This window comes from Artemia sp. Qi Xiang Cuo, chromosome 20, assembly GCF_049724085.1.
Source record: "Artemia sp. Qi Xiang Cuo chromosome 20, ASM4972408v1, whole genome shotgun sequence".
NCBI lineage: Eukaryota > Metazoa > Arthropoda > Branchiopoda > Anostraca > Artemiidae > Artemia > Artemia sp. Qi Xiang Cuo.
In genome coordinates, this window is record NC_142813.1 from 26205420 (window position 1) to 26233288 (window position 27869).

Here is a 27869-nt window from a genome sequence, read left to right on the forward strand (position 1 = left end):
TTTTAATCTACCCTTGTAGGGGGTATAATAACGGTCCTAAGGTAACTAAATTTTTGTGGCGTGTCTTAGACCTTGGCCTGACTAATCATTTTGGACGTACCGACTGGGGTTAATCAAGGAACTAAACTAGCGTTGTAGAGAGGTTTGGTATAATAATTTTTATTATGCATTAAAGGAGACAATGGTACAGCACTCGGGCTATAGGCATAATCATATAATACAAATAATTAAATCATATAACAATAATTAAATCAATCCAGAGGTGTAATACAACACAGTTAAGAGAGATTACCAACCACGTTATCCCAAAAACTGGCATATTCAATCCGTGCGCCATCTGTGAAAATAGAGGGAAGGAATTTGGAGCTTCGAGAGCCTTTGGTACTATGAAGATTAGAAGATAAGGAATCATCTTAGGGACCGCCTCTGAGTTTCTTTCGGGCTTACGTTCGATCCGTAATGCAATCCGTAATTGCATAAATTGTAATGCCTCGACCACACGTCCTGTTTTAAAACAAGGAAGTGGTATTACAAATTTCGCGTATCTCCACCGCCATTCCGTCAGCTCTTAGTTTGGTGGTCAATTTCAAAACATCCCACCGCTGCCAACAGCTGTAATGAAGTAAGCTTAAGGTTGTTGTAAAGTAAGGTTATAGTTGCCACCCAGCTGTCACTAGCTGGTATAACGTAGGTTTTGGTTGGGTGTTAATCTATTCTTGTAGGGGATATAATTACGGTCCTAAGGGAGTAAACTTCGGTAGCATTTACTTAAAAAAAGCAGCAGAAAATTCGTCTTCCCACTCTAAAATGTATGTATGCTTTCCAATAACAAATACTATGCGTAAACAATGGGTTTACGCATAAACCCTTGGGGCTGTGGGAGGTCATGTTATATGACAAGGCATAGTTATTGGACTTTCCAATTATAATGAGCAAAATGGCTATCTCAAAATTTTAATCGGACGATTTTGGGGGAAAAGGTGCGGAGGAGGGGACCTAGTTGCCCTCAAATCTTTTTAGTCTTTTAAAACGGGCACTAGAACTTTTAATTTCTGTTTGAATGAGCCCTCTGACGATATTATATGACGACTTGGTTGATACGATCACCCCTGGAGAAAAAAATAATAAAAAAAATAATAAATAAATAAAAATAAATAAAAATAAAAACGCATCCATCATTTTTGCAGATAGAAGCTTGAAATCTCGACAAAAGGGTTCTCTGATACGCTAAATCTGAGGGTGTGATTTCCATTAAGATTCTATGACTTTTAGGGGGTTGTTTCTCCCTTTTTCGAAAATAGGGCAAATTTTATCAGGCTCTTAACCTTTGATGGATAAGATTATACTTAATGAAACGTGTATATTTGAATTGTAGCATAAAAATTCTATTCTTTTGATATATCTATTGGTATCAAAATTCCGTTTCTTAGAGTTTCGTTTACTATTGAGCCGGGCCGCTCCTTACTTACAGTTCGTTATCACGAACTGTTTGATATAATTTTGTAGACTTTAAAATTTTCTCACCTGTGTGTATTAAGTTTTCGTAAACATTCCAGTGAGTAGTAGTAGTAGGCAAAGGGTTATGTTCTATCCATCCGCCACAAGAATAAGTCCAAAAATCATCACAAGGGGAAACATTTGCTTGGCGGCTTTCAATAACCTAAACGACAAAGAAACCGAATGAAGCACAAAAGTAGTATTTTTAGCTCAAACTATTTATCATACTAATAAAAAAAAACACATTAAGAATAAAGACATCGGAAACATTGGTATAGGCTATCATTTGGAGGACGAAAAACAATAAATCATTTAGGGGTTCAAAAATCGTAAGAAAATACGAAAAACGGGGAAAGTGATATGAAAATTGACAATTTGAATATTGGGGTTTTCTTAGCTTTTATACTGTTTATAAACCACTTGGATTTCATCCCGTTCTACCCCTCCAAAGAGAAATTAAAACTACTTATCTCAGGTTATAGTTAGGCTAAATCGGAGAAAAGAGGATATTTCTCCGAGATTATATAGACTCTTGCTGTTTTAAACGGTGCATTCTGCACAATTTCATGTATCTTATAGAGTGTATTACTACATTCTGTAATCATACTAAAATTCTCCGTATTTCATAATCAATTTCAAAAGAGATAACCATAATTTAATATGTCGTCTATAAGAACTAACAAATGCCTAAAATGTGATTCAGAAAACGAAAAGGTGTACATCTTTCTAACTGCTTAAAAATATTTCTTCATCATTTTGTCTCAACCACCCGTACTGCTTATTCCAAAATGATTTTTAGCTGTTTAGTAATGAAAGTTTTTTTTGTGGATATTTGTGAATAGTATTGTTTGGACCAAATGTTCTGTAGTTTTATGGAATTTTCCACATTTTCACGTGGCCTACGGTAAAATCGAAAAATTTTAAACTCATTTAAGGTGGTCCATAGAGCTTAATTTATGAACCTAAATAAGCCAATGCTAAAAAGATGCTTAGTTAATACTGAACGGCTTTTCAACTCTGCTATACAGACAAACATACAACTTTCGATTTGACCGTTATGACGTTAAAGCATCTTGATTACTACCATAATAAACAAGTACTAAGAAACAGAAGTAAAAGAGAAGGTTGATTTTTCTTAGTCTTCTGAGACTTTCATTCCCATCCATTAGTTAAAAGTTATTGATTGTTCAGCTTTTGCTAGAATCTTTCTGCATCACTGGAATCCTACTAAATAAACATCCATTACGTCATCATATAATCCTCCTTTCCCAAAAGAACTTTATCTCTTATCATGTCACTAATAGCTTATTTGCATTTTCTAACACTGAAGTTTCAATCAAGCATCATTTATGTTGAATTCTTAACACTTAACACATTGCTCATCAATCATGTATGTCTTTAAGCTAGGTTGCCAATGAAATATAATTCAAAATGTCAGTGATGATGCTCGGTCGTTTAGTGCCAAGACTAGAAATATTTAGATTTTTCTTATTTATTTTGAATCCATTGTTCCGTTATCAATTTTATCAAATGATGAGTAACTTCTGCGCCTTGTATTTAAGACTGTATTTTATATATATATTTTTTCTCGGAGAGCAAGGGAAATGTTGATTGACGTCTCTAGCTAAAAAATAACAGGTGGTGATGGTATATTCCAACTTTTAAACAGCTAAAAGTTGAACTGCTGTTGCTACTACTACTTCTACTTCAACTACTACTACTACTACTACTACTACTATTACTACTACTACTTCTACTACTACTACTACTACTACTACTACTACTACTACTACTACTACTACCACTACTACTATTACTATTACTGCTGCTACTATTACTACTATTCCTACTACTAATTACAACTCATTGCAGCACCGAGGCACCTGAGGTCAACACAGGTGCGCACGCTCCTTCTCTGTTATAATCTTTTTAAAACTTACTTCTTTACACACTCCCAAGAAGTCCCAACTTACTTTAAATCATTTCTTACAACCTCTTCCCATCCCATTCGGGGATAACCTGCTAGTTGTATGACCTTAGATGGGTAGCTGAAAGGGACAATCTTTGGCAATCTGTCATCCTTCATTTGCAGAACGTATCATAGTCATCTCAGTCTATTTGTCATTATAGCCCCATAAAGGTAGATAGAACCACATTTTCGTACAGCCTATTATTTGAAACACGGTCAGCCGGACGGGTACCCAAAAATATCCGTATACATTTCCTCTGGAAAACATATAACCCGTCCCCCGTCTTTCGAAGTTCCCACCTTCCAAAATCATACTCGACACATGTTATCACTGAAGCTTCCAGTAATCATGATTCGCAGACTTTTCTTGGTTCACAGAGCACTTGGGGATTATTTGAAGTCAAGAAACTTAAGTAACCAAATAACCCTTAATCAAGTAACCCTTTTTGCAGACTGTAAAAATCGGTAAACTGTTTTACAAATAAAATATGAATTTTTCCTTGCAAGCATGATTGACATGCTTAATTTTTTGGCAGATTTGGAATATAAAAAAGAACACTTATAAAAAAAAGGCTGTAGCCTACTTACTGCCTTTTTAGCGCATCGACTACTTGTATCCAGTTCTTGATAACATCCCCTTAAAAGCTCACCCATGGAAATTTTCCTCCTCGTGTAAAGTCCCCCAGCAGAAAATTCGTCCTCCCCTCCCCACCCAAAAGATGTATGCATACTTTCCAATAACAAATACTATACGTAAACAATGGGCCGATTTTATACCTTATTAAATAAAACAAATTAGTTTTTTTAACTGAAAGTAAGGAACTACATTAAAACTTAAAACGAAAAAAATTTATTCCGTATATGAAAGGGGCTGTCCCTTTCTCAGCGCCTTGCTCTTTAAGCTAAAGTTTTTAGTGTTTTAAAAAGTAGAGTTGAGAGAAATAGTCAAACTTTAGCGTAAAGAGCGAGACGCTGAGGAGGGTACAGCCCCTTTCATATACGGAATAATTTCTGTTCGTTTTAAGTTTTAATGTCGCTCCTTATTTTCAGTTAAAACAACTTGTTTTTTATTTAATTTCTGAACGTTTTTGAGTTAATGCAGATTTTTAATTTGGCTCACCTTACATGAATAATTAAACCGAAGGTTTCATATGAATTTTACTGTTTTTTGGCTAAATTTCTATTTCAAAATTTTTGATTGGACGATTTTGAGAAAAAAAGGAGCGTGGGAGGGGGCCTAGTTACCCTCCAATTTTTTGGTCACTTACAAAGGGCACTAGAATTTTTATTTTGATTTATGAACGTCTTTGTTAGTGATAAATATACGTAACTTACGAATTAACTTACGTAACAAACTTCTATAATCATATATTTTTATTAAGTATATGAGGGGGTTCTCCACCTCGTCAATACCTTGTTCTTTACGCTAAAGTTCGAATTTTGTTCCAATTCTTTAAGAATGACCGCTGAATCACAAAGGGTTTAATTAGAATAGGTAGCTCTTATGAAAGTACTAAAAAAAAACTTTAGCGTAAAGAGCGAGGTATTGACGAGGAAGAGAACCCCCTTATGCACGTAATAATTTCTGTTCTTTATAAGTTTTAATGTTGCTCCTTACTTTCAGTTGAAAAGACTTGTTTTCTTATTTAATTTCTGATCGTTTTTAAATAATGCTGGCAAGGGGCGAAGTTCACAACTTGCAGCCCTTCCCCAGGGGTCTGTGGGAGATTAAGTCATCCTCAAAGACATAGTTATTAGATTTTTGGACTATGTTGAACAAAATGGCTATCTCAAAATTTTGATCGGGTGACTTTGGGAATAAAATAAGTGTGGGAGGGGGCCTAGCTGCCCTCCATTTTTTTGGTCACTGAAAAAGGGCAGTAGAATTTTTAATTTTTGTTTGAATGAGCCCTCGCACGATATTCTAGGACCACTGGGTCGATGCGATCCCTCCTGGGAAGAAAAAAGAAGAACAAAAAAAAACACGCATCCGTGATCTTTCTTCTGGCAAAAAATACAAAATTTAACATTTTTGTAGATAGGAGCTTGAAGTCTCTACAGTAGGGTTCTCATATACGCTGAATCTGATGGTAGGATTTTCATTAATATTCTATTACTTTTAGGCAATGTTTCCCTCTTTTTACGAAAATAAGGCAAATATTCTCAGGCTCGTAACTTGTCATGGGTAAGACTAAATTTGATCAAACTTATATATTTGAAACCAGCAGAAAAATCCGATTCTTTTGAGGTATTAATTAAACAAAACTTTTTCCACAAAATAAATTTTCAAAAAAACTAAAGAGCTTTATTTAACCAAAAATGAATACGAATAGAATAAAATAATCTACTAAGCATATAACTACCACAAAAGAGTATAAAAAAAAATGAAACCCAAAACAAACAGAAATTAAATTAAATAACAGAGTAAAATTCAAAGCGAGCAGAAATTAATATGAGTAGGGTTCAAAACCACCTATGCTTTCTAAAAGCCAGAATATAATTTGTACTTGACTGAAAAAAAAAATCAAATGAATTTGCTGAAAAAAATGTGCATTGTCAGTTTAATATACATTCTGATATTTATTTCTTAGAATCCTAACTAATTTTTGATTTCTTAAAGTTATAAGAATGAAAACATTTAAAAGAATTTCTTCAGTGAAGTACAAATTATATTCTGGCTTTTAGAAAACATAGGGGTTTAGAACCCAACTCATATTAATTTCTGCTCCTTTTGAGTTTGACTTTGTTATTTATTTCAATGTCTGTTTGTTTTAGGTTTCATTTATTTATTGATACTGATTTGTGGTAGTTGTATGCTTGGTACATTATTTGATTCTATTTTTGTTCATTTTTGGTTCAATGGAGTTCTTTACCTTTTTTTTTTTAAACTAATTTTGTGGAAAAAGTATTTTTTAATTAATTGCTGTTCGTTTTATATTGACATTAATTAAAAAAAAACTTTCCACAAAATAAGTTTTTCAAAGAAAAGTAAAGAGCTCCATTAAACCAAAAATGAGCAAAAATAAAATCAAATAATCTACCAAGCGTGAAACTACCACAAATCAGCATCGATAAATGAATGAAACCCAAAATGAACAAAAATTACAATAAATAAGCGAGTCAAACTCAAAACGAGCAGAAATTAACATGAGTAAGGCTCAAAACCTCTATGCATTCCCAGGGCCAGAACACAATTTGCACTTTATTGAAAAAAATATAAATGTTTTTACTTTTATAACTTTAATAAATCAAATAATATTAACATTTTGATTAATAAATATCAGTATATGTATATTAAACTGACAATTCACATTCATTTGTATTTTTTATTTGATTTGATTTTTGCTCATTTTTGGTTTAATGGAGTTCTTTACTTTTCTTTGAAAAACTTATTTCGTGGATAGTTTTTGTTTAATTCATTTTTTTTCGTTTCATATTGACAAAGTCTTTTCAGGGAAAAGAAAATAATAGTCTAAATCTTTTCGTTTTTTTAAGACTTTATAGTTTGGCCTGCTATTTGTATGCTGGACAAAATTTTCCAGCAATTTTTAACAACATACACCGTTTTAAAAAAACTGGACACAAATAGTAGTGTTTAATTTAGTTTCATCCCTCCTCTAGCTGACCTAAAATAGAAAATTTGATACCATTCGTAAAAAAAATCTGTTTACTTTCTTTGACAGCTTGGATACACCTACGCTATTTTGATTTGGTTAAATTTTAAGAGCAGAAGTAGCCCCGAAAGATTGAACATTATACCCTCAGTCGTTTTCGGTATACTGCTGAGATGCCTTATTGGGAATTAGCATTAACATAGTGCATTTTAATTTACTCTTAAGGCAACATTTAGTTATAAACATAGTGGGCAAATGGGAGGGTGGGGGGGGGAGGGGGATTAATTGCCCACCAATCACTTTCAACAATTAAAACGGGCACTAGCCCTTTCTATTTTCAATCGAATGAGCCCTTTTCGTGGTTTCTACGACAAATCCTTCGATACGAAGTGCCCTGGTATAAAAAAAAAAAAAAATAATGATCAGATATTGTACCCACATCGCTCTTTACTATAAGAAGGTCAAACCTTCCATTCGCTTTCGACTATTAAAAAGGACACTAGCCCTTTCAATTTTTAATCGAATGAGCCCTTTTTGAGGTTCTACGTCAACGCGCCCTTTTGAAGTTTCAACGACAACACTTTCTATAAAAACCTTACATGCTCCCAGGGCATAACTCACAAACATTTCCCTGAGGGCTGGGGGGGTTTCGTTTTCAAAGACCTAATCTCCGGAACTTTCAATTACGCTGAAGAAAATGGCATTCTCAAAATTTTGACGGAATGTGTTTGTGGAAATTGTGGGCGCGAGAGGGGGTTAGTTGCTCTCCAATCACTTCCGACTATTAAAAAGGGCACTTTCAATTTCCAATCGAATGTGCCTTTTTTGAAGTTTCTACGACAACACTTTCTATAAGAACCTAATATGCCCCCAGGCCTTGCCCTGAAGGCTGTGAGGGGGTTTTCCTCTTCAAAGACATAATCTCCAGAACTTTCAACTATGTTGAAAAAAATGGCTATCTAAAAATTTTGATTGGATTTGTTTGGGGGAATGGTGGGCGTGAGAGGGGTTTAAGTGCCCTCCAATCACTTTCGGCTGTTAAAGTTCAAAATCCAACTGAATGAGCCCTTTTTGAAGTTTCTACGACAGCACTTTCTGCAAAAATCTTATATACACCAAGGGCAAAACTCACCACCCATTCCCTGAGGGCTGTGAGGGGATGGTCATCCTCAAAGACATAATTTCCAGACCTTTCTACTACGTTGAACAAAATGGCTATCTCAAAATTATGATTGAATGTGTTAGAGGAAATGGTGGGCATGAGATGGGGGTTACTTGCCCTCCAATCACTTTCTAATATTAAAAAGGGCACTAACCCTTTCAATTTCCAATCGAATGAGCCCTTTTTGAAGTTTCTACCACAACGCTTTCTTAAAAAAAACCTTATATGTCCCCAGGGCATAACTTCCAACCCTTGTTCTGAGGGTTGTGGGGGGAGTATCATCCCCAAAAACATAATTTCCGGACTTGTTAACTACTTCGATACCAAAATGGTAATCCCAAAATATTGATTGGATGTATTTGGGGAAATTGTGGGTGTGAGAGGGGTGTTAGTTATCCTCCAATCACTTTCGACTATTAAAACTGGCACATGTCCTTCTAATTTCCAATCGAATGAGCCCTTTTAGAAGTTTTTACAACAACGCTATCTATAAAAACCTTATATACCCCTAGGGCATAACTCATAACCTTTGCCCTGAGGGCTCTGAGGAGGTTATCATCCTCAAACACCTAATTTCTAAAACATTTAACAGCGTAGAACAAAATGGCTATCTAAAAATTTTGATTGGACGTGTTTGGGGAAATGGTCGGCGTGAGAGGGGGGTTAGTTGCCCTCCAATCACTTTCGACTATTAAAAAGAGTACTAGCCCTTTGAATTTCCATCGAATGAGCCCTTTTTCAAGTTTCTACGACAAAGCTTTGAATAAAAACCTTATATGCCCCCAGAGCGTAACTTACAACCCTTACCTTGAGGGCTTTGAGGGGGGGGTTGTCATCCTCAAAGATATAGTTTCCAGACCTTTCAACTACTTTAAACAAAATGGTTATCTCAAAATTTTGATTGGATGGGCATGGATAAATGGTGGGCGTGGAAGGGGTGTTGGTTGCCTTCCAATCACTTTTGACTATTAAATAGGGCACTAGCCAATTCAATTTCCAATCTAATGAGCCCTCTTTGAAGTTTCCAAGACACCGCTTTCTATTATAAATCTTGACCTCCTGCTGAGCTTAGCTAATTTCTATCTGAAATCAACTGCTGAACTTTTCTGAGGGTGGAATAGGCGAACCTTTAATATTGCCCCAAGGGCATAACTTACAGCCCCTGTCCTGAGGGCTGTGGGGGGATTTGCCTCCTTAAAGACATAATTTCCAGATATTTCAACTACGTTGAACAAAATGGCAATCTCAAAATTTTTATCGGGAGATTTTAGGAAAAAGGGGTGTGGCTGGGGGCCTAGTTGCCCTCCAATCTTTTTGGTCACTCACAAAGGACACTAGAATCTTTAATTTCTGTTCGAATAAGTCCTCTCCAGATGTTTTAGGACCACTGGGTCGATACGATCACCCCTGGGGAACAAAAAAAAAAAAAAAAAAAAACAAATAAAGAAGCATCCGTGATCTTTCTTCTAGCAAAAAATACAAAATTCCACATATTTGTAGATAGGAGCTTGAAACCTCTACAGTAAGGTTCTCTGATAAGCTAAATCTGATGGTGCGATTTTCATTAAGATGTTTTGACTTTTAGGGTGTATTTCCCCCCTTTATTTAATAGCCTTTGATGGGTAGCACTAAACTTAATAAAACTTATATATTTCGAATCAACATAATAAACTGATTCTTTTGGTGTAGATAGATGGATATAGATATATATATTTCTCACAAAAGCCCCATGGGCCATGGATATTACAAATACAACAAAACACACTAAATATAATAAGTACAAACACTTTTGAAAATAACACTACAATGGAAATTTATGTATATATATATATATATATATATATATATATATATATATATATATATATATATATATATATATATATATATATATATATATATATATATATATATATATATATATATATATATATATATATATATATATATATATATATATATATATATATATATATATATATATATATATATATATATATATATATATGTATTGGCGTCAAGATTCCGTTTTTAAAGCTTCGGTTACTATTGAGCTGCGTTGCTTCTTGCTTACAGTTCGTTACCACGAACTGTTTGATATATTTAGAATAGAAAAGATTTGTAATTAGACCTAAGCGAAATCAGGTTCTGGTCTGGACGCTTTTACTACAACAGGCTTTCATAAAGATAATGTACTAATCTTCATCCTGGTGAAAATCAGAAACAAGCGATGCTCCAATGACGTGTATTTTAGAATTCGAGATAAGACTTAATCTCTTAAACTTTGAAATTAATACAGAAAGAAACATATCGGACTGGCCCTGCATCATTAACGAGAACAGGTGGAAAAAAGTGTGATGTAACGACTCCTTACCCCTTATGGACCCCTTGTATTGTGTTTATTTTTTATTTGTTTTTTATTTTTGGATTTGAGAAAAATAATTATAACTATACCTTTGGTATTATAAATCCGTGAGGTGCTGCAACAAATATGACCCGGAGTTACAGCTGTTAAGAAGCACTTACTACTATAGCCCTTGAATAGGAACTTGTTCTATTCTGTTTCATGTTTGTCATTTGTCGCAGAATTAGACAACGCCATAAAAAATTCGGTAACACTGCAGTTACGCTCTTATGAAGGAAACTTTATAAACAAAATCAGTTCCATTAGATTCCGTATTTTACGCTCTTTCATAATATCATAGTCGTTTCCTGACAATTGACACCACCTCCCCCCCCTCCCCTTTGTAACAACAAAACTCTTACTTAATGATATGCAGCGAGATTTTATTAAATAAAAAAAACAAATTATTTTTTAACTGAAAGTAAGGAGCGACATTAAAACTTAAAACGCACAGAAATTATTCCATATATGAAAAGGGCTGTCCCCTCCTCAACCCTTCGCTCTTTACGCTAAAGTTTGACTTTCTCACAACTCTTTTTTTTAAACAATGAAAAACTTTAGCGTAAAGAGTGAGGCGATGAGGAGGGGACAGCCCCTTTCATATACGGAATAATTTCTGTGCGTTTTTAGTTTTAATGTCGCTCCTTACTTTCAGTTAAAAACAATTTGTTTTTCTTATTTAATAACGAAGAAAGCACGATGTGTGATGAGATGCCAAACAACGGAGAAGTATATTATTTAGGCTGTGTCTGGGACCTTCAGGGGGATATGCATTATCAGAAAAGTAACCATGATATCTGGAAAGAGCATAAATAAGAAACCTATAGGTACTATTTTTTTTTCTCCTTCAGTCATTACTCTGCAATATTACCAACAACTCTTATCCTAGGTTCACGCAGATGCGATGGTTTCACCAAACATCAAACGTGATATATTTGAGGTTGATCACAGGTTAATGCAAAAGTTATTGCAGGGTTAATGCTGAAAAAATATTCGGAAAGAATTTTAAGGGCCTGATTTAGAATTTTTGAGATTTATAAGATTTTAGGTTGTATTATTTTAATGCAAGGAAAACAAAACCGGAACACTCTCTTTAAAATTGACTTAAAAAAAAACAGGCCTATAAAAAGTGTTTGAATTTAGAGCGAGGTAATATTGTGTCAAATACTTACATTTTATTTCATGCTGTCATGACGAGCAACCAGAAGACTCTTGTCTTCTTTGTAGTTTGTCTGCTTTGGTGGTGAAAATTGGAAGGGTTTTTTGTTGTAAAAAAAAATATTCAAATAAGAGTAAAGAACAAAATTAAAATTAGAAAACAAACACAATTTTTTTGTATATGAAGGGACTGCCATTTCTTTGATTCTCCCTCTTTACGCTACATTTATACAGTAGGCTACTTTACTGAAAGTATTTACTAGCGCAGCAAATGAAAGTAATGGGTAAGTCTAAGTCATGTATTTAATGATTGTCTTTTAAAACAGTTTATCTGAAAATTGCGTTGTTTAAGGCAAGCATGCATCAATAAGCTTCCATTCTTGATACATTGTGAAAAATACTTTTTTAGCTCACTGTAATTTACCTTGTATTTACGCATGCATTCTTGATGCAACAAGGGGGGAAAGTCAAACTTTAGCATAAAAAGTAGGGGCTGAGGAGGATATACCCCCACTAACAATATAAATTGTACCTGCTTTAAGCTTTAAAGTCACTCGTTACTTTCATTTGTATAACTTGCTTTTTTATTCAATTTTGTGGTTTTTTATACCATGCTTAGGGCTGTCTTGAATAGGAGGATGGCTACTATTCCCTCAAAATCCATTCCCCCAGTCAAAATATACCTTTTACATAACAACGCGTCGAGAAAAAGAGCTCATTTAGTCTTTTTTTCTGAAATAAAGTATCGTTTTTCTCAATAAACTATCATATCTGAAATAAGAGAGGAGTTTCTGCTACTTCAGCCGCATACTGCACGTTTCGTTCGATATTCATCCGTATATTCTTTGTAATGAAGGACAGTCGGAGATTAAATCCATAATCATCTGAATATTCATTCTGTTCATCTGAAAGAAATCTCACAGAAAGTTTGAAAGTATGGAAAAAGATGCTTTTTAGAGGCTTTAGGTACCCCTCCAAAAGCCAACCTCCTAATAAATAGTGGGCAGCCAGAGCCAGGTAATACTCTACACCTATAGTCATGTGATTTATCTGATAATCGAGGTATGATAATAGTTTCTTATTTTCACTAGGTAAAAATACATGATTATCTCCTCTTGTAGAAAGGGAAGATTTTTCTCTCCGGATAGGTGATAATATGAAACTCAAATTTAGTTGTCGTTAAACCTAACTAAGACTTTTTGTTCTTAAAAATGATTTTTTTTTCTTTTTTTGAAGACGTTTAATAACGTATTTTCGTCGTAATACATTAAACTAGGTATCTTTTTCCCAGACCATACAGCCTTTCTATGACGAAACAAATAGACGTTCAAATGGGTATAAGTCCATTTAAACATTTATTTGTTTCGACGTTTAATAAAAAGCATAGCTTTTAAAAAGGCTCTCAAAAAGGAAAATGAAGAGGAGGAGCCCAGATTGGAGATTTGGAGGAAACTTGGAGGAAACTTTGGAGGAAACCCATTCGATAAATATCATTGCAATGAATAGTTCCTGGCGCCGTCTCAGTCTTAAATGCAAATTATACAAGACCGAAAATTAGAAGGGAAAAATGTATTTGGAAATCATTAAGCTCGATTAGCGCAATCTTCCATCACTGGAAGACTGATTTGAAAACAAAAGTGGTGAGCATGCCGTTGACAGTATTACAGACCATAAATACTACTTCCGAGAACATTTAAAAATGCTGGATATGAAAGGAATGCCCGGAAAATATTCGGAATCATAGCTCAATTTAAATAAAAAGCACTAAAAATCTTCTAAGTTAGGGGCATTGAGCATAATACAAATGGGAGCAATTAAGCTAGATTTTAGCTGAGGAGCTTTTTCTAAAGACGGCATGACGCCTCTCCCTTTCCATATTTCTAACTAACACTTTTTAACGTTTAGTGGTAATTGTCGGGTATGTATCGATTTTAGGTTCTGTCCAGGTTTCTTCTTTTTTTATATATTAATTAAAAACTTTTTCCAAAAAATAAGTTTTGAAACAAAAGTAAAAAACTATGTCAAGTCAAAGACAAGTACATAAGAAAAGTAATTTAATAAGATTGAGATAGCAATAGTTGCAACCTAGTAAAGAGCGAACCACGAACCACGTGTTGAAACTGGTATACCCAAGATTCAGTCCTCGGATCTTTACTTTTCTTAATATTTTGAATTATTTAAGAATTCTTTTTAATAATATGAAAGTAAAATTAGGGATTTAATCCCTGGAAATGAAAAGGTATTTATACCAATGTTTACTGAGACCATTCTCCAATTTGTGCAGCAAAGAGCAATAACTCACTGATTGAGCTTGCTTAACGATAATTTAGTCATGTTTCTATTTGGCTTCGAGTGAACCAATTAAGGTTAAATTAAGAAATAAAGTTTTTGCTATTTTCGAGGACTAATAATCCTTACCCATGGATACAGAAAATGCATTCTAGTGGAGAACTAATTAGACGTCAAAATTCAGTCAAGCAATAAGATATGGTACTGGATAAAATATTAATATTTAACGATGGAATTGAATTCTGTATTGGCTTCTAGGTATAAAGCGTAAATTGAAACATTTTTCCTACTTTTAAACAACCTTTACTACTTTTTTTTTTATCTATCCTCACACTTTGCACTCCGCATCTGTATGTAATAGAACATTTCCCATACACTTAAATCCTTTTAGAGTTATCCAAAATAATGCTTTTCGGGTATTGTCTGGTTGGCTGGTTAAAAATTTTGTTACCGAAACGTTTATAGACAAATTGACATTCTACTAGCAGCTGGCCTTGCAGATTTTACACATTAACATTTATGTTCAATTATTACATACATCAACTGCCCAATTGTTTTTCAGGTGTATTTCCTGCGAAGTCCACTTTCCAGATGGAAGCTGCCAAAGAAATATTCTTCCTCCTTCTCAGGCCATCTAAACCAGATCCTAAATTTTCTCTGTTTATAGGGGGGTTAAAGTGTGGTATAATTTAGATGAGGAAAAACATTCTATTAATCTGGCTCATTTTAAGAAAAAGATTGTATATATTTTGCGCTTAAATTATGATTTTTAGCTTTTATTTGGTTTCTTGGACGCTTAATAGTTTATGTTTCGCTTTTTTTTATGTAATTGTGTTTGATTTTCTTTTCTCTTCATTTCTTAAGTTGTGTTAATAAAGTGTGGTCGCACATGCAACGCTAGTGCGACCACGTGTTTAGATATTGCTTGTGAAATAATATTTTGTATTAACGGCAATAGTCATCAGCTTATTGTGAATCTGGTATTAATTGACTCCGAAAAATTCCGTGCTAATTCACAGTGCTAAACTCCGGACCCAAAGTCTCCTTTTTTCTCTTTTCTGGCTTGTTTATTTCTAACAATATGGCTCAAATAATTTGTCCGCTGTTCAGGCCAAAGCTTGATGTTTGGGCTGTCGAAAGTATGCCCGATTTTTTACAGTGCAGTGTTGTCACATGTTGCATTGAAAAAAGAAAAGCCCCAATCAAAAACTTTGACGACTGTTTTTACCAATTTTCCAATGCGCCCAAATAAGCAAGCAGAAGAGGGGAGGTTACTTGTTGCAAGTGCCCTCGTACCTGCCGGGAGTTGAGTCTCCCTTAAATTGCGTGGAATAGGTAGCGAGGACCTATGCTTCACTTTTTTATCGGTGCTCAACATGGCACAGACGTCTCTATATCTCAAAACAATCCTGAACTTTCTCCAATCAAACAGAAAGTTGGATCTAGCGTTGCTGTCGAAAATAACATGCGACTTCTTTGACTTAGCAGTATTACACAACGCTAAACTCGAAATCCTTCAACTAATATTCCCTGAAAGAGTAGCTATAGTCACAAGAACCCACACAAAAGACTCAGCAGCATCAAAAATATTAGATTTGCTATCTGAATGTGATAGGAATTATATCCCACTTCCAACTTTCGTCATCAACCACCCATCTCAAGTTCCACAGGTCCCAGAGACTAACTCCTCTATCCTGCTAGGTGAAATTCGGGATCCAAAGAGCTCAATGCCCTTGATAAAGCAGTATACGATGGATGTTAAATTGACAACTTGCCCAGATGCTGGAGCTACAGCCCCAACGAAAAACAAGCCTCCGACTTGTGCTGAATCCTAAAAGACGCTCCTTCGATGGATCCCCTGACTAAACTACAAACACTTAGTCAACTTCAGTCCGAAGATGGAATTAAGGATGTCAGGCAATTAAGAAATAATAAACTCCAAGTCAAAGTCAGCGATGTTGTAAAAGCATAAGCTTTTGTGTTGAGGCTCCTAGTGTCCTTTCGGCAAATTTGCCACGTGCCAGCAGCATCAAATGCAAACTCATGGAAGAAAAATGTTATGGCATATAAGAGGACTTGCTACAGAAGTGCATGCTAGTAAACTGGCCAAACATAATCCAGGCCTGGTCGAGGAAGATTTTCGTTTTAGACGAAGTAAAACAATCACACTGACTTTCAAAAATAGAGAGACCATGAACGTTGCAGTGTCTAACGGAATCAAGCTTGGATACGACTTTTTCTGGGTAGATAAGTACATGGAAGACCGTCAAAAGTGTTTCAGATGCCAGACCTTCGATCATCTCATTGAAAACTGCATAAACAGTCCCAGATGTGCCAGATGTTCCGGACCACGGTTTTCAAGATAGGGAGCGAGAAACCCCCTGTTTAAGGTTATAGACCCTGAAAAATCCATCGGCTCTCTCATAATTTTTATTCTCCTGTGTTTGATTCTCTTTGTGCAAAACCTTATGTTTTTTGGCACAAAATGGCAGTAACTGCCACTTTGTATGGAACTACCTCATTTGTCATTTCAATTTATTTATTATTTCACAGAAAAGTGATGTTTTCCACCATTTTGTGCCACGGGAAATAAATTTTGTCCAAAGAAAGTCAAGATGCCAGCCAATCGCTTTTTCATAGTCTAAAACCCTGATAAGGATGTTTTAAGCTTCTTATCTCGAAGAACGGCTCTAAAGTATGCAGTTAATGCTATGGTGAGTTTCATGTTTATTGAAACTGTTAGCAGACGCGGATTTTTTTTTTTTTCAGTAGCAAAAGAGGTCTTACCATAAGAAGCGGCAATTTTTACCATGTTATGCCACAAACCATCAGTTTTACCCGAGGAGGGTTAAAGCTCCGGAAAATTCAAATCCTAAGGTAAACAATAGATCTATCGTGGTTAAAACCTGAAACAGGAACTTTTTTGCGCACCCCTTGAAAACAGCTTTAGAGTATGCGGATCAACCCTGATAGTGTGACGCGAGTGCCGTAGTGAGTCCCGTCTTTATTGATAAATTTTCAGCTGATAATTACTCTATGCTGCAACGATTAAATAATTTATTTGGTCAGTCATCATTCAATGATTACCTTTTTTAGCTACAAAAAAGAATATGCCACTGCAAAGTGGTGTTTTCTGTTGTCTTGAGCCACAAACATCAATTTTTGCCGAAAGAGATTCAAAATATAAAGAGATTCAAAATCCAAGACAGACAGCGAAACAACTTGTCTGTTGAACTTGTAACTGAACCCTCGAGTAACTGAGCCCCCGTGTAACTGAACCCTCGTGCAGCTTATTCCCTTAGATAGATAGATAGATAGATTTTATTTCATACAAATATAAACAGCACAAATAATTAAATAAAACCAACAGGGAGCTAAGCTCGAAAGGAAGGTTAACAATTATTAAAATGAGTTCAGGTACACCAAAAATAATGATAAAGAAGATAAACCAAAAAACATCATAAGATATAGAAGGAGAAGGACCGAGGAGGCTACCCCAGCACGGCAAAATCTAAAAATAATACTAAGAAACAAATTAAGAAACAAATTATCTTTTACTACGCAGACCCATTTAACTGAATACTCATGCAAGTCAACCATCATTTAACTGAACCCTTGTTTAACTGAATCCTATTCAACTGAACCCTATAAAAGTGAACCCGCGTAGAGGTCAACCCCTGATTAGCTGAGCCCCGGCACAACTCAACCACACGTAATTGAACCCTCAACTCAACTGAACTCCAATTCAACTCAAACCCTCACTCGACTCAATGTCTCATTCAACTCAACCTCTGTGTAATTCAACTCTCATTTAGTTCAATCTTCATTCAACTCTACCCGTGTTTAACCAAACCTGTCTGACTCAACCCCCATTCAAATTAACCACATTCAGCTTGACCCTCCTCAAATCAACAATATAAATAGAAAGTATAACTCAACCCGTTTTGTCGAAGGTGACGAAAGCAAACTTGAATAAAATGGTAAAACTACCCCCCCTCTAAAAACAACAATTTATCCGTGTGTCCTATATATTTGAAAATTAGTGAAAGTTTGCATGTCCAGGGCCTGAAAATACTTGATGGTTATGGTCACAACAATAAATGAACACTAGTACAGAGAAAACTAGCACCTAGTTCAAGAATGATAGTGATTATAAAAATTCATCTTAAAAGTAAAAGTTTATTTCGGAATCAAATATATGGGAATTTTTAAAAAGAGCTGGAAACGTTGATAAGTTTCCATTTTTCTGATTTTTGTATCATATACTAACATGGCACTAAAATATCGCAGAGAGCTATTTAAAGTCATTTTAAAGCTGGCAGTCCCTTTTACGCGCTTTTTATAATTTCGTCATGACAACGCTACCACGTAGTGCCTCATGACGCAAAAATACGATTTTAGTGTCATTTCTGGAGTGTATTAAATAAAAAAAACAAGTTTTTTTAACTGAAAGTAAGGAACGACGTTAAAACTTAAAACGAACAGAAATTATTCCGTATATGAAAGGGGCTGTCCCCTCCTCAACGCCTCGCTCTTTACGCTAAAGTTTTTTATTGTTTAAAAAAATAGAGTTGTGAGAAAGTCAAACTTTAGCGTAAAGAGCGAGGCGTTGAGGAGGGACAGCCCCTTTCATATACGGAATAATTTCTGTTCGTTTTAAGTTTTAACGTCGTTCCTTACTTTCAGTTAAAAAAACTTGTTTTTTTTATTTAATTTTTGAACGTTTTTGAATTAATGCAGGTTTTGATTTTGGCTCACCGTACATGAATAATTAAAACAAAATTTGCATATTATATTTGGTTAAATGGCTTTCTCGAAACTTGTTTAATTTTATTTACGAACGTTTTTATTAGTAATAAATATACGTAACTTAGAATTAACTTACGTAACGAACTTCTATATTCATAAATTTTTAACACGTATATTAGGGGATTCGCCCCCTAGTCAATACCCTGCTCTTTAAACTATAGTTCGATTTTTTTTTTCCAGTTCTTTAAAAATGACCTCTTAATCACTATCAGTTGATCAGTTGAAAAACTTGTTTTTTTTTATTTAATTCCTGATCTTTTTCTTTAATAATGCTGGGAAATCCGGCGCCCCCTTCATAGCAATATCCCTTCCCCCATGAAAACTTCCTTCATGGAAAGATCCTTCCATATAGCCCCCGACCCTCTCCTTCCCCCACCTACCAGAAAAAATCTCCTCTGAAAAAGTCTGTATACTTCCCAATAACCAATACTATATGTTAACATTGAGTAAAGTTCATAACTTTCAGCCCTCCCCCTGGGGACTTTGGGGGATCAAGTCATCCTAAAAGACATTTTTATCATATTTTCGACCATGCTGAACAAAATGGCTATCTAAAAATTTTGATCAGGTGACTTTGGGAAAACAATGAGCGTGGGAGGGGGCCTAGTTGCCCTCCATTTTTTTTGGTCACTTATAAAGAGCACTAGAACTTTTAATTTCTGTTCGAATGAGCCCTCCCACGATATTCTAGGACCACTGGGTCGATACGATCACCCCTGGGAAAAAAAAACAAACAAACAAACAAACAAACAAACAAACAAATAAACACGCATCCGTGATCTTTCTTCTGGCAAAAAATGCAAAAATCCACATTTTTGTAGATAGGAGCTTGAAACCTTTCCAGTAGGGTTCTCTGATATGCTGAATATGATGGTGTGATTTTCATTAAGGTTCTATAACTTTTAGGGGGTCTTTCCCCCTTTTTTGAAAATCAGCCAAATTTTCTCAGGCGCGTAACTTTTGATGGGTAGCACTAAACTTGATGAAAGTTATATATTTGAAATAAGCATTGAAATCTGATTCTTTTGATATATCTATTGGTATCAAAAATATTGGTATCCCGTTTTCTAGAGTTTCGGTTACCATTGAGCCGGGTCGCTCCTTACTTACAGTTCGTTACCACGAACTGTTTGAAAGGCTTGGAAATATAAAAAGGTCTACTACTGAAGTCTCCATGATCAAAAACCCTTCAACTAGTGTTTAAAATCCCCACCCTTAAATACTTCATTTCCTTGTAACCTTTGCAAGTGTAAAGAATGAGCTCTGAAAAAACTACCGAGTACAAATACAAGGCTAATTCGTTAATGGTAGAGGCAAATTTTTTTTTTTTTTCGACACTACCAAAATCATTGCTTCACAGTTTATGCAACCTCTATACACAAAACCAGCTAAAATAAGCTCTTTCGTGACATTTCCCAGTATTTGGTGAATTCTGAAAACAAAAAACTAGCTGTTTATATGAAGACTGGCATAGCTTGAGTTTTTTAGATAATTTAAATTGCACTGAGCTGAGTTTCACAGGGGCCCGGTTAAACGGGGGTTCAGTTGTCCGAAAGTTCAGTTAAATGGGGATGAGTTGCACGGGGGTTGAGTTCCATGTGTGTCCAGTTAAACTGGGGTTCAGTTGCAAATGGTTCAATTACACGGGAGTTCAGTTCAATGGGGTTCAGTTTTACGAGGGTTCAGTTACACGAGGGTTCAGTTGCACCTGGTTCAGATGCACGAGGTTTCAGTTACAGAGGCTCAGTTGCTTTGGATTCAATTACACGAGGGTTCATGTACACGCGCACCACACAAATTGTTTGGATGGCTATCTTATAATTTGTATCTCTTGACATTTTGAATCTCTTTGGTTCAGTTGCACTAGGAATAATTTTTATTAATATCGTGATTTCTCTTTTGTTGTTCATGTTTTAACAAATAAAAACCAAACTTTTAAAAATAAATTTCCTTCGGCTAGTTAAATACTTTCTCTTCCTAAGAGCAACATCCTCTTTTTTAGCTATTTTTTGTGTTTTCAAACTCTTAAAAATAAATTTCGTCATCAGTAAAGCACAAATAACATTCAAGGCTTTTAAAGTTTTTCTGAGAGGGGAACAGAAGATGGTTGGAAGGGTAAACGCGCTGTCGTTTATTTTACGGTTTATTTTTAAGCATTATTAAGTATTGTGATTTTATTTTGTTTTTGTTTTTGTTAGGACTAAAAAAAAGATCGAAAAGAATAATTGCTTTTAGTAAAGGGCAAATTACATTCTTGCCTTAAGAGAATTTTTAGGGGCGGTAATCCTTCTCTTGTTTAAGGTGATTTCTATTCGTTTTGACTTTTTTTTTACCCGTTTTAGGTCTCATTTATTCATGTATATTTAATTTTAAGTCTGATGTTAACATTTTCTTTTAGTTTCTGTTTGTTTCAGGTGTCATTTATCTTTTCAAAGTAATTTCAGTGGTTTTACTTTTCATTTAGTCACTTATGATAATTTCTGTTTGTTTTACTTATTATATGAATTTGTTTCGGCTCATTTTGGGTTTTGGCTTGGCGCTTTACTTTTCTTTCAAAATGTATCTTTCACAAGTGCTATAGAAAAAATCGAAATTAAGAAACGAAGCTGTTTTCTTTCAATGTAACTTTTCAGTGTGGTTCTGTACCCTTTGATTGTTGCAATTCATTTGCGGAAGCAAAAGCTAAAACGAAATAAGATTTAACTAAAATGTTTGTTAAAGTTTTCACTTAAAGCGGCTAATTTTAATGGGAGAGTCAAGAATGAAGAAAAAAAGACTAATCTAGTCTCGGATGGAACCTAATCTCTATATAATGCTGAAATATTGGTAATTTTCGTTATATTTATTCTGAAACTGCATTAACGCATATCGGTCATGCACAATAATAATAAAGATGACATTCAAATAAACAGCACAAATTTCAAGTAATACCTTTTCAATAGAATGAATACAATGAAATCTCTGAAGAAAGTTTAAAATATTTAATTGCTCAATAAAAGCTTTATCTTTGTCAATAAAAACTTGGAACTACACATTTTCTCAATAATATATTTTAATGAACTCGATTTATGCTTAAAACTGCACCAGTCTATTGTATTTTTTTTTTTTTTTGCTTTCTTTTTAGGAATTTCCTGTCCAAGATGATTTTTTAGGCTCTGCTCCAAAAAAGTTCTTTCCTCGAAAGTTGCGTCCCACTGGAAAAGGGGTAAAAATATTATAACAGACTTGGATAATTTCGGAGACCACACTGCCTTTCCATGGCAATAAATAAAAGTTCAAATAGGGATAAAACCCTTTTAATAGACAGTGTTTCACAAACAGTGATTTAAATTCAAAAAAAAAACAAATATTTCGGTCACATATGCAGTGATCGTCATCAGTAGTAAAACTAAACAGTTTAGTTTTACTACTGATGACGGTCACTGTATATGTGACCGAAATATCTGGTATTTTTTGTGAATTTAAATCACTGTTTGTGAAACACTGTTTATTAAAAGGATTTTATCCTATTTGAACTTTTATTTATCCAACAGACTTTTAATATCGGCCTTTGTAAGCTTTGTGGGAAAATGGTAAATGATTAATGAAACTATTCCTGAAACTCTGAGAAACAGGATCAATTTGAGGACCTGAATCAAAAATATGTATCTATTTTGCAAAAATTTTATGTTTATGTGTCAAAAGATGAAGTGTTTTCTTTATTTAGTTTTTTTTAATCTTAAAAAAAGTGTACAGAAACTAGAAAAAGTATATCCAGAAAATATTTCAAAATTCATAGTCTATGAAAATGCTGGCATTTTGAGAGCCGACGCGGTTGCTGAATAAAGCCACTAAAATTAGGTTCCAAACCTAATAAATTTAGTTGTTGGTATACAACAGATAATCATAGGCAGCGCGCTAGCGCTGACTAAGTAAAGAACGATGTGGCCACAATTCGTTTTTTTTTTTTGTCTCCGTACCCGGGCACTTCGTATCGAAAGAGTTGTCGTAGAAACTTCGAAAAGGGCTCATTCGATTGGAAACTGGAGTTGCTAGTGCCATTTTTAATAGTCAAACTGATTGGAGGGCAACTAGCCCCCCCCCCCAACGCCCATCATTCCCCCAAACATATCCACTCAAAATTTTGAGATAGCCACTCTATTCAGCGTAGGCTAGTTGATTTCCAGATAGAAAATATGTTTTTGAGGAGGAAACTCCCCCACAACCCTTAGGGCAAGGGATATAAGTTACGCCCTGGGGGCATATAAAGTTTTTACAGAAGGCTTTGTCGTAGAAACTTCAAAAAAGGCTCATTCGATTGGAAATTCAAAGGTCTAGTGCCCTTTTTAATAGTCAAAAGTGATTGGAAGGCAACTAGCCCCCTCCCCCGCGCCCATCATTCCCCCAAACACATCCAATCAAAATTTATAGCCATTTTGTTCAGCGTAGGCTAGCTCATTTCCAGATGGAAAATATTTTTTTGAGGAGGACACTCCCCCACAACCCTCAGGGCAAGGGTTTAAGTTATGCCCTGGGGGTATATAAGGTTTTTATAGAAGGCATTGTCGTATAAACTTTAAAAAGGGGCTCATTTGATTGGAAATTCAAAGAGCTAGTGCCCTTTTAAATAGTCAAAAGTGATTGGACGTTAACTAGCCCCCCCCCCCCACGCCCATTATTTCCCCAAACACATCCAATCAAAATTTTGAGATAGCCATATTGTTCCCCATAGTTGATGTCCAGATAGAAATATGTTTTTGAGGAGGACACTCCCCCACAACCCTCAAGGCAAGGGTTTTAAGTTATGCCCTGGGGGCATATAAGGTTTTTATAGAAGGCATTGTCTCAGAAACTTCAAAAAAGGCTCATTCGATTGGAAATTCAAAGGCCTAGTGCCCTTTTTAATAGTCGAAAGTGATTGGAGGGCAACTAGCTCCCCCAACGCGCCCATCATTTCCCCAAACACATCCAATCAAAATTTTGAGATAGCCATTTTGTTCAGCTTAGTTGATTTCCAGATAGAAAATATGTTTTTGAGCAGGATGCTCACCCACAGCCCTAAGGGCAAGGGTTTTAAGTTATGCCCTGGGGGCGTATAAGGTTTTCATAGAAGGCGTTGTCGTAGAAACTTCAAAAAAAGCTCATTCGATTGGAGGTTCAAAGGGCTAGTGCCCATTTTAATAGTCGAAAGTGATTGGGGGGCAAATAGCCCCCCCACGCCCATCATTCCCCCAAACACATCCAATAAAAAATTTTGAGATAGCCATTTTGTTCAGCGTAGTTGGTTTCCAGATAGGAAATATGTTTTTGAGGAGGACACTCCCCCACAGCCCTCAGGGCAAGGATTTTAAATTATGCCCTGGGGGCAAATAAGCTTTTTATAGAAGGCGTCGTCATAGAAACTTCAAAAAAGGCTCATTCGATTGAAAATTCAAAGGCCTAGCGCCCTTTTTAATAGTCGAAAATGATTGAAGGGCAAGTAGCCCCCCCCCCCGCCCATCATTCCCCCAAACACATCCAATCAAAATTTTGAGATAGCCATTTTGTTCAGCGATGTTGATTTCCACATAGAAAATATATATTTGAGGAGGATACTCCCCCAGAGCCCTCGGGGCAAGGCTTTTAAGTTATGCCCTTGGGGGCATATAAGGTTTATATAGAAGGTGTTGTCGTAAAAACTTCAAAAAAAGCTCATACGATTGGAGATTCAAAGGGCTAGTGCCCTTTTTAATAGTCGACAGTGATGTGACGGCAACTAGCCCCCCCCCGCACGCCCATCATTCCCCCAAACACATCCAATAAAAATTGTGATATAGCCATTTTGTTCAGCATAGTTGATTTCCAGATAGAAAATATATTTTTGAGGAGGATACTCCCCCACAGCCCTCAGGGTAAGGTTTATCAGTTATTCCCTGGGGACATATAAGGTTTTCATTAAATTCTTTTTCGTAAAAACTTGAAAAAGGGCTTATTCGATCTGAAACGCAAATGGCTAATACCCTTTTTAATGGTCGAAAGTGATAAGTGATATTATTTGTTGTTGTTGTTGTTTAGATCAGGGCACTTCGTACCAAAGGAGTTTTCGTGGGAACTTCGAAAGGGGCTTATTCGATTGAAAATTGAAAGGGCTGATGTCCTTTTTAATAGTCGAAAGTGATTGAAGGGCAACTAATCCCCCTTCTACTCCCACCCTCCCACGCCCACTCTCCCATTTGCCCATTATGTTTAAAAACTAAATGTTGCCTTAAGATTAAATCAAAATGCACTGTGAAATTGCTAACTCCAAATAAGGCATCTAAGCAGTATCCCAAGAACGACTGAGGGTATTATGTTCAAACATTTGGGGCTAAATGTGCTCTTAAAATTTAACCAAATCAAAATAGCATAAGTGTATCCAAGCTAGCAAAGAAAGTAAACATATTTTTTTGCGAATGGTATAAAATTTTCTATTTCTGGTCAACTAGAGGAGGTATGAAACTAAATTGAACACTACTATTTGTGTCCAGATTTTTAAAAGGGTGTATGTTGTTTAAAATTGCTGAAAATTTTTCTCCAGCATACAATTAAAAGGCCAAACTATAAAGTCTTAAAAAATGAAAAGATTTAAAGTATTATTTTCCTGAAAAGACTATGTGAATATGAAACGAACAGAAATTAATTAAAAAAATTTTTTCCACAAAATAAGTTTTTCAAAGAAAAGTAAAAAACTCCATTTAACAAAAAATGAGCAAAAATAAAATCAAATAATCTACCAAGCGTGAAACTACCACAAATCAGCATCGATAAATAAATGAAACCCAAAACGAACAAAAATTACAATAAATAACCGAGTCAAACTCAAAACGAGCAGAAATTAACATAAGTTGGGCGCAAAACCCCTATGCCGTCCCAAGACCAGAACAAAATTTGCACTTTACTGAAAAAAATACAAATGAGTGTGCATTGTCAGTTTAATATGCATATACTGATATTTAGTAATCAAAATGTTAATATTATTTGATTTATTAAATTTATAAAAGTAAAAACACTTATATTTTTTTCAGTAAAGTGCAATTTTTTTTTAGCATCATCAAAACTTAAAACGAACAGAAAATATTACGTGTATGATTGGGTTCACCCCCTAGTCAGTATCTCGCTCTTTAAGCCAAAGATTTTTTAGTACTTTCATAAGAGCTATTTATTCTAAATAACGGCCTTTGTGATTAAGGGATCATTTTTAAACATTTGGAACAAAATTCGAACTTTAGATTAATGAGCGCGGTATTGACTAGTAGACGATCCCTCTAATATACGTATTATAAATATATGAATATAGAAGTTCGTTACGTAAGTTAATTCGTAAGTTACGTATATTTATTACTAGTAAAAACGTTCGTAAATAAAATTAAACAAGTTTCGAGAAAGCCATTTAACCAAATAAAAGTAAAATTAATATGCAAGTTTTGTTATAATTATTCATGTACGGTGAGCCAAAATTAAAACCTGCATCAATTCAAAAACATTCAAAAATTAATTAAAAAAACAAGTTTTTTGTTTAACTGAAAGTAAGGAACGACGTTAAAACTTAAAACGAATAGATATTATTCCGTACATGAAAGGGGCTGTCCCCTCCTCAACGCCTCGCTCTTTACGCTAAAGTTTTACTTTCTCAAAAATCTTATTTTTTAAAACAATAAAAAATTTTAGCGTAAAGAGCGGGGCGATGACGAGGGGACAGCCCTTTCATGTACGGAATAATTTCTGTTCGTTTTAGTTTTAACGTCGTTCCTTACTTTCAGTTTAAAAAAACTTTTTTTTTATTTAATCTCTAACTAGGCTGGTAGCTACCGCTACAACTCTGATAAGTTCTTTATGATAATTAATTATAAAAAACTTTTTAAACAAAATAAGTTTTTCAAAAAAAAGGTAAAAAACTCCAAACCAAAAATGCATAAAAATAGAATCAAATAATCTACCAAGCATACAACCACCACAAATCAGTATCAACACATAAATGAAACCCAAAACAAAAAAAAATTAAAATAAATAACAGAGTCAAACTCAAAACGATCAGAAATTAATATGAGTAAGGTTCTAAAACCCTATGCTTTCTAAAAGCCAGAATTATAATTTGTATCTTACTGAAAAAAATTCCAATGAATTCACTGAAAAAATGTGTATTGTCAGTTTAATATACACCTACTGATATTAATTCCTTAAAACCTTAATTAATTTTTGATTTCTTAAAGTTATAAAAATGAATACATTTAAAAGAGTTTTTTCAGTAAATTACAAATTATATTCTGGCTTTTAGAATGCATAGGGTTTTGAGCCCTACTTATATCAATTTATGCTTGGTTTGAGTTTGACTCTGTTATTTATTTTAATTTTTGCTGGTTTCGGGTTTCATTCATTTCTCTATAATGATTTTTGTTGGTTGTATGCTTGGTAGATTATTTGATTCTATTTTGATTCATTTTTGGTTTAATGGAGTCCCTTACTTTTTTTTAAAACAAAACTTATTTTTTGGAATTTTTTTTTATTAATTTCTGTTTGTTTTATATTGACATAGTCTTATTCAGGGAAAAAGAATGAACCTCTTCTAAAGTTAAACAACCATCCCTTCCATAAAAACTTTAAATACTCCCTGGGCAAAACTTACAAACTTTGCCCCTAATCTCTGCGGTTTGCTCCAACCTCAAAATCCATGTTATATGATATTTAGACTATTTTGAATAGAATGGCTATTTCAATGTTTCTATTAGATGCATTTCAGGACGATACGACGTGCTGTGGGGGGGATAGCTGCCCTCCGGTCACTTTGACTCTTAAAAAGAGCACTAGAGCGTCTGATTACCAATCCAATGAGCCCCCTCCGAAAGTTGTATGACCATACTTTCTATAACAACCTTATATGCCCTCAGGACATAACTTACAACCCTTGTCTTGAGAACTGGGGGGGGGATTTGTTATCCCGAATGACATAATATCTAGACCTTTAAGTACCTT

The 27869-nt window shown here is 34.8% G+C and overlaps 1 protein-coding gene across 1 annotated transcript in view; it reads right to left on the bottom strand.

Annotated features, from left to right (window-relative positions):
• The window catches only part of LOC148940046 (endothelin-converting enzyme 1-like), a 259409-nt gene that overhangs the window by 210064 nt on the left and 21476 nt on the right, over positions 1–27869 (bottom strand). The window contains exon 3 of the mRNA XM_089106057.1: positions 1525–1660. Coding sequence (XP_088962183.1) covers positions 1525–1660 — 136 coding nt within the window. The remainder of the gene's footprint in view (positions 1–1524; positions 1661–27869) is intronic.